At 38.6% G+C, this 8,430-nt stretch overlaps 1 protein-coding gene across 1 annotated transcript; it reads left to right on the forward strand.

Moving 5' to 3' along the window:
- Positions 1 to 927: 927 nt before the first annotated feature.
- On the forward strand, positions 928 to 3,970 carry nkx6.1 (NK6 homeobox 1). Its single transcript, XM_058617469.1, has 3 exons — positions 928 to 1,713; positions 1,924 to 2,096; positions 3,549 to 3,970. Exons 1-3 carry the CDS (start codon positions 1,137 to 1,139, stop codon positions 3,828 to 3,830), a joined length of 1,032 nt encoding a protein of 343 aa, XP_058473452.1. The 5' UTR covers positions 928 to 1,136; the 3' UTR covers positions 3,831 to 3,970.
- Positions 3,971 to 8,430: the final 4,460 nt, after the last annotated feature.

Genomic DNA, 8,430 nt, shown 5'->3' on the forward strand with positions numbered 1-8,430 from the left:
TTTTGTTTTCCAGGTGAAGCAAACACTTGATAAATGTGCACTTTAACATTTGAACAGCTACAAAATAAACTCTGTTTAAATTTTAAAACATTAAAAACTAAATTCTTCACTTTATTCTAGATTTTTTTCTCTCATCACTTAATGAAAACAGACAAATACTGTGAAGCTTTTTAATATGAGGTTATTTTTTAATTTTTAATTTTGCATGTGTCATTAAAATGGACGGTTTTCTAATCAGTAATCCGATTACAAATCCTGCAGAGCAATCTGATTACTTTTGTGTAATCGAACATGTCGACATTCACGTTTGTTTTTACGCGAATTATTTTTCTGTCAAAATGTTTACACTAGATTTAAGTTAATTCACAAATTCATCAAATCTAATTCACAAATTAAAAATATTGAATGGATGAATGTTATCGTTTTACACCCTTTTTTTTAACTTTAACAGGGGCCGTTATGGTGTCATTTTGTAATCGGATTACAGGTAATCCGTTACTGTAACTCAATTACTTTTTCTTGACAGAACTCAAGGTCCCCATCACAGACGTCATCATCAGCGTCACGTGCTCTTAATCTCGCAGAATTAGGGCCACTGTATTAACTGAATAATGACATCATCCAATGTATCAGAACCTCAAATAATATTTAACATTTTAATATAATAATAACAATTATATTAATAATACAATAATAATAGTTGTATAATTAGAATAGAATAGAATTGAATCTAATGTGATTTAGTTTCATTTTAAAACTACTGGAACATCTTTGTCCCGCAGCTTCACGTCCAATCAGGAGCTTGTCCTGAACCCCTCGTGGTGACGTCACTGCCCTCTGAGCCAATCAGGACCACGCCCTCTCTGAAACTTTGTGTCAGATGCTGAGCCGCAGCTGAGCTTCTTTATTTCCTCTGAACTTGTTGAAGAGCTTCTTCTCCGTGATTGTGGTTCTGAGCTGGACCGCGGACCTGGACCCGGACTCCAGCGGGAGTCAGTGAAGCTGTCATGGGCTGTGGCTCCACAGGAGACCGGCTCGTGCTGCAGTAGAGTCCGGACAGAGTCAGGTGCTCCGGGGCCTGAGGCTCCGCTCAGAGCCGCCGCAGAGCTGCCCCCGGAGCCCGCAGAGAAGCGGTGATGTTAGCGGTGGGTCAGATGGACGGGTCCCGACAGAGCGCCTTCCTCCTCAGCACGCCGCCTCTGGCTGCTCTGCACAGCATGACCGAGATGAAGACCCCGCTCTACCCGGCGTACCCGCTCTCCTCCAGCGGCCCCAACTGCTCCACTTCCCCGGCCACCACCTCCCCCAACCCGGGCGGCATGGCCGTGTCCTCCCCGGGCATCAAGTGCTCCACGGGTCTGTCCTCGGGGCTCGGCTCTCCGCAGCAGAGTTCCTCCGCCACCCCGCACGGGATTAACGACATCCTGAACCGGCCCATCGCTTGCGCCACCACGGCCACGGTGGCCGCGGCTGCCGCCGCCGCCGCCGCCTCCTCCTCGGCGGGGCTCCTGTCCGGGCTGCCCCGCTTCAGCAGCCTCAGTCCGCCGCCACCGCCGCCCGGACTCTACTTCAGCCCCAGCGCCGCCGCCGCCGCCGTGGCCGTTGCCCGGTACCCGAAGCCTCTGGCGGAGCTGCCGGGAAGGACGCCCATCTTCTGGCCCGGGGTGATGCAGAGTCCGCACTGGAGGGACGCGAGGTTCCAGTGTTCGCCCCGTAAGTTTGTGAAGAGCAGCAGGAGCGGAAATAAAATTAAAATTAATTAAATAAAACAAATTGAGAATGAAATAAAAATAAAAACACAGGAGGCCTGAGAGGCTGTGACACATTCAAAAACTGTCGGGGAAAAACAACTCTCGGAATAAAGAATTCTTTTATAAAAAAAAAAACCAAAACAATTTAAAATGACTATTTTCCTGTTTTCAGATCCGAATTCCGTGTTACTGGACAAAGACGGGAAGAGGAAACACACCAGGCCCACGTTCTCCGGACAGCAGATCTTTGCTCTGGAGAAAACTTTCGAACAAACCAAGTACTTGGCGGGTCCAGAGAGAGCGAGACTGGCTTATTCACTGGGAATGACCGAGAGCCAGGTCAAGGTAGGAACCAGTCATATCACAAATATAATAATTATTATTATAATAATTATAAACAGTGAAAATATATTTTATATTTTCTCACAATTTACTTTTTTCGTTTCACATTATTAAATATTACAAAATACCGTCATCACCTCCTGAATTAACATTTAAATAATCCGATTACTGTCACTTAAATTAAGTCAAAATAATAATAATAAAAACATCTATAAAGTTCGTTAATCTGATGCTGATTTTTCTGCGCACTTTAATTCCTTTTTGAAAAATAAAAAATAATAATTGAATGACATTTAAAACCTCTTTATGAGTCATTTCGATCAATTTAATATGATCTTAATTATATACTTACAAAATGCAGTATATAATGTGTAATTTAAATTCTTCTGTACATGTATTTGTGGTTCTTTTAGTGCAGTCAGATATTTGTGTACCTCATCACTGAACATGAGACTATTTTTTCATTTAATCTGAGATGAGTAAAATCATTCTAAATAAATAGTTTAATGAGGCCTTTCGATCATTTTTTACCATTATCTTAATGTTATCCTCAATTGTCCTTGAATGCATCAGCATGACTGTATAATATAAAATATCAGATGTTTAAGAACACAGTACTTTACTGCAGTAAAATACATGTCTATTTTTTAAATAAACAAAATAAAAATGATTCTAAATGAATTAAATCAGGTTTTATGAGACATTTCGATCATTTCAACCTGAGCTTCATTTTATCCTCAATGTTCCTTTAATGCTTCAGTAATCGCATCACTGTGGGACGAAAATCTAATTTAATATAATCTGATTATGATTCCTCCGTACATGCTGAATGCAGTACTTTCTCCACTGACTACTGAGTACTTCAGGTACTTTTACTGCGGTGGGATATTTGAGTCACTGAACATTATAAGAAAATCATCATTTTTTTCTTTAATTTAATTTAATTTAATTAGGTTTAAAGAGCTCAATGAGGCTGTTTTTCATCAATTTAACCTGGGCTTCATTTTGTCGTTGTGTGACCTTGAATGCATCATTTTTTGTATTTTATTGTATTTTGTCTATGCAGAACATTTGAAGTTAAATTTACAGGAAAAAAATAAATGTATTTTACAGGATAAATAAAAAAAACACCATGACAAAAAAAGATAATATGAAGGTAAAATTAATTAATGGGAGATAATAAGAATTTAAAATTGAAAGCTGAATAATGTAAGTATAATAAAGCAGTGATTTAATAAAAGAGTGTGTTCCATATCTGTGGAGCAGAGAAACTGAACGCTGCCTCTTCCTATTTAAGTCTGACTCAGGGAAAAAAAACTGTTAAATTGGTTAAAAATCAAAGTAATAATTATTGTAATAATTAACAAATAATTATCAGTATCTACAATTTTCACAGAAGCATAAAAAATAATAAATGAAGGATAAAACTGACAGATGTGTGTGTGTGTGTGTCAGGTGTGGTTCCAGAACAGGAGGACCAAGTGGAGGAAGAAGCACGCAGCAGAAATGGCCACGGCCAAGAAGAAGCAGGACTCTGAGACGGAGCGCCTGAAGGGGGCGTCGGAGAACGAGGACGAGGACGACGACTACAACAAACCCCTGGACCCGAACTCTGATGACGAGAAGATCACACAGCTGCTCAAGAAGCACAAACCTGCCCCAGGTCCCGGTCAGTGTCAGGGTCCCGGTCTGGTTCCGGGTCTTCTGCTCCACACGTCGGAGATCGACAGTTCGTAACTGAGTCTTCCACGCGGGGGACGCTACGCTGTGAGCAGGACAAGTGTGCTGGACCGAGGACATGAGGACAGAAGGACATGAGGACATGAGGACAGAAGCAGGGGCGTTACAACAGGGAACACTAAGCTAACCCAGCCCCCCCCCCCCCCCCCCCCCAGACTGAAAGGGCCCCCCCAACATGACTGATTCAAATAATCGTAAATGATTATTCAGGCTCTTCTCATTCAGTTTTCATACAATTTCATTCTAAAAGTGAAGCATGATAATTTATATCGGAAAGTCAACGTTATCGTGAACCAGGAGGCCGAAAATCTGGGGTCACATGACCTTTGTAAATCCCCAAAAAATGGCGGACGTTCATGCAATTCTCAGCTTTAAAAATGTTCCATTTTAAAACACCGTCAGCTTAAGTTTGAAGGTGAATTTACTTACTATATTTACTTTTATTACTTTTAAACGCCGTTGTTGCCGTTCATTCAGAATTATTTTTTACTACTTAATCGTCACGTTGTTTCAGCTCATATCCGATCGGCCACGATTGCGCAGACACGTTTTTTTCATTTGATATTGAACAAACCGTGAATAAGAATAACTTGGTTTTATAAGAATCCCCTTCAATTTACCTCAAAATAAGAAACAGTGGCTGGAAAAACTGCAACATCTGAACCGAGATGAGAGACAAGACGAAAAGAAAAGAAGAAAGAAAATCCTGTTTTACGTTGAATTTTAATTCATGATAGGCCTCCAGATTCCCTTTTCACTTGGGGGACCCCCAGTTCCTTTGAAACGCCCCTGGACAGAAGGACATGAGGACTGAAAGTCATGAGGACAGAAGGACATGAGGACAGATTGTCTCGTGTAAAAAAAAAGCAGTCAAAAGAGAGAGAGAGAGAGAGAGAAACACTCCAGTGAATTATTTGTGTGTAAAAACTGTTTTTGTACAGATTCAGAATTTTTCTATTGGACGGAACAGAAAAACTGCTCCTGCGGTCCGTGAACGCCTCATCACTCAGTGCTCACACACCAGGAGGAGAAAGAGGAGGAGTAGGCCGTGAACGCATCACCTGTACATATCTATACACACACACACACACACACACACAGACAGCGCGTGAGGTTTTATTTATGTGTTTTTGGCGGGTTCATGTATGACGCACTTTTATTTAATAAAAACTCAAAGGTTTGATTGATGTTTTTCCACCACGTGACTGTTGTTCAATGCACCACTGTCATTTCTAATCACATCATTAATTCATTAGTATCCAATCCTTATTAAAATCAGAACTCTTTTATTTTAGCTGTAGCGGCAACATCATCATTATTATTATTATTATTATTATTATTATTATTATTATTATTATTATTATTATTGTTAACAATAGAGAGACGTCTGATTTAATTCATTGATTATTGATGAACTGATCAGATTCTCTGATGTGAGCTGCTGCAGTTATATATATATATATATATATATATATATATATACTTAAAAAATCTAAAATGAATGTTTCTATCTTTATATATATATATATATATATATATATATATATATATTTTTTTTTTCTTTCTCGTTTCATCTCGCGTCAGATTGAAAAACGCAGTGAAGCAACGCAGCAGCAGCTGCAGCTGCTTTTTAATTCATCACTCGTGGATCCGGAAGAAGAGTCGCGTCATAAAAAAAATAATTTATGAACGAAAAAGAGCAGATGAAACGAGGAAGGAAAAAAACGCGAGATTATAATTTATTTATTTATTTTATTTAGTTTGGTCTGCGCGGTGTTGCTGCAGCAGCGGGCCGCGTGCACGTTAAACAACAACAATGTAATAATAATGATGATAATTATCATTTAAAAAATTCCTTCAGGACAAAAAAATTGCAAATGAAATTAATAGATCGTTCTTATTGTGACGTCAGCAGGCAGTAAGAGATGGAGCGCGTGCTCTATATGAACCACAATCAAATTCTTTCATAACGCAATTGCGCCGCTTCCCAGTGACGTCATCAGGACGCCACTCATAGCGTATAATCAAGAATGACGCATTAATCCGAATAAACAGCAGGTTGGTTACAAAAGTACATTTCCCTTCATATTTAAATGCATTTTCTGAAATATAAATAATTCAATATTTTATATGTATGGACTTCATACATATATAAACACAACTTATTTTTGTTCACAGAATCAGAAAACAGTCAAGTAATGTTTGTTCTTTTTCTATTTATTTTTTTAAAATGTAGTTATAGTTTGTTTGACACAACATTGCTTATGTGACTGAAGAACTTTCATGTTTCATTTGTACGGAAAAATTGAACGAAAAAACACAAACACATAAAATCTGATCAGAACATTTTAGACACATGATAGAAAAAAAAGGCTTTTTTAAAATAACAAAACTAAAAAAAAAAAACAAGAACATTGATGGATGATTTGATTATTAATTATTCATTCTCATTAAATGTTGACTGCACAACATTTAATATAAATACTAAATATAAAACTATTTCCACAGTTCAAATAAAGTCACGTTTTTCTGTCTGACACATTATAATAAGAAATTGTAATTATTATAATGTGCCAGAACATTTAATAGATTTATTGTAGAAAACCAGATTTTAAAATAACATCTATTAATTTAAAGACTATTATAAACACATGATGCAGCAGTAATAAGACTATTGAGTAATATTGAGTATTTTTTACCTTCAGTGTAATATGAAGCTTCTTTTCCTGTACATATTTACTGCGGTACTTTTACTCAGAGTGGATTACTTTTTTTTTTACTGCAGTCAGATATTTGAGTTGCTGCTATATATATATGTTGTATATATATATATATATATATGTATATATATATACATATATGTATATATATACATATATAAATATTTGTTTATATTACATAACATCCATTCATTAACATAAATAAACAGATGATGACTAATTAGAATAATAATAATCATCTGACCTCACAGTCTGATCATCGATCAGGTTATTATCATTATTGATATTATTTGGTCATGAAATTCAAAACCATTTTAATGACCGTTTTTGATGAACAGAGTAAACAGGTCTGAGCTCAGGCCTCTTCATCATCATCATCATTATCATCATTGTCTCTGTGAGTTACAATTTTTATTTTTCACCAAACAGCCAATCAGGACACAGAAGGTGACAAAATACCTGCTGATAGAGCGCGTGGAAGCATATTTGAATAGAGATGAATATTTAACATTTGAACGTGGCTGCAACTTTTTTTTTATTTTACGCCATATTTTCTTAATTATTACACCATCTCCATCAGGTTGGTGTGTGTGTGTGTGTGTGTCCCACCTGTTCTGTGGTCTCGGCCCACAGCTCCACCTGTTGACTCGCACTAAATCTTTAGCTGTTAGCTGGCGTGACTAATGTGTTAGCGTTAGCGGCTCTTTATAAAGAGCCTATTGAGGCGCTCTCAGGTGACCATGTACTACAAGAGATTACACACAAGGACATGTGTTGGAGGGTGTGTGTGTGGGGGTCCTTATCTCTCTGTAACCTGCCTGCAGGCCTGTGATAAGGAGCCGCTCGGGATCCTCCATTATGAAGCTAACAGGAGACAGAGCAGCAGCAGCAGCAGCAGCAGCAGCAGCAGCAGCAGCACAAGCTGCAGAACTAACACATCAGTAGCAGTCAGTCATGAGCAGGTACATCACACAGATTTGAGGAGATTTGAGTGTTGAGACATCAGGGGTCTCCAGGAGACATTATACTGTGTTTCTTTTGTCTGGAAGAAGGTGTTTATCATGCAACGATTGTGTTGAGAGCAGAGCTTCAGTCCACTCCTGTTGATGTTTCCGACTCAGTGATGCTCCAGGCAAAATAGCCAAGAGGTCTATTTTTGCACCAAACCAGTCATTTATTTTAGCAGTGGTAGCAGCAGTAGTTATAGCAATAGTAGCTTTAGCAGCAGCAGCAGCGGTAAGAGCAGCAGTAGCCATAACATTAACAGTATCAGCAGTATGAGCCGCTGTGTGTTAGCAGTAGTAGGAATAGCAATAGAAGCGGTAGTAGCAGTAACTGTAATATTAACTGCAATAGAAGCAGTAGCTGTAATATTAACAGCAGTAGTAGCAGCAGTATGAGCCACAGTGTGTTAGCAGTAACAATAGTAGCTTTAGCAGCAGCAGTCACAGTAACAGTATCAGTAGCAATAGTAGCGATAGTAGCAGTAGCCATAGTATTAGCAGTAGCAGCAGCAGTATAAGCCATGGTGTGTTAGCAGTAGCAATAGTAGCAATAGCAATAGTAGTGGTAGTAGCAGTAACAATAATATTAACAGCAGTAGAAGCAGTAGCTGTAATATTAACAACATAAGTAGCAGCAGTATGAGCCACAGTGTGTTAGCAGCAGCAATAGTATCGGTGGTAGCAATAGTAGCAGTGGCCGTAACATTAACAGTAGAAGTAGTAGCAGCAGTAGTAGCAGCAGTGTTAGTAGTAGCAGTAGTAGCAATAGTAGCCATGGTAGTAGTAGTGGTAGCGGTAGAAGCAGTAGCCGTAACATTAACAGAAGTAGCAGCAGTATGACCCATATCGTGTTAGTAGTAGCTATCATAGTAG

The sequence above is a fragment of the Solea solea genome, chromosome 19 (genome assembly GCF_958295425.1).
Source record: "Solea solea chromosome 19, fSolSol10.1, whole genome shotgun sequence".
NCBI classification, from domain to species: Eukaryota; Metazoa; Chordata; class Actinopteri; order Pleuronectiformes; family Soleidae; genus Solea; species Solea solea.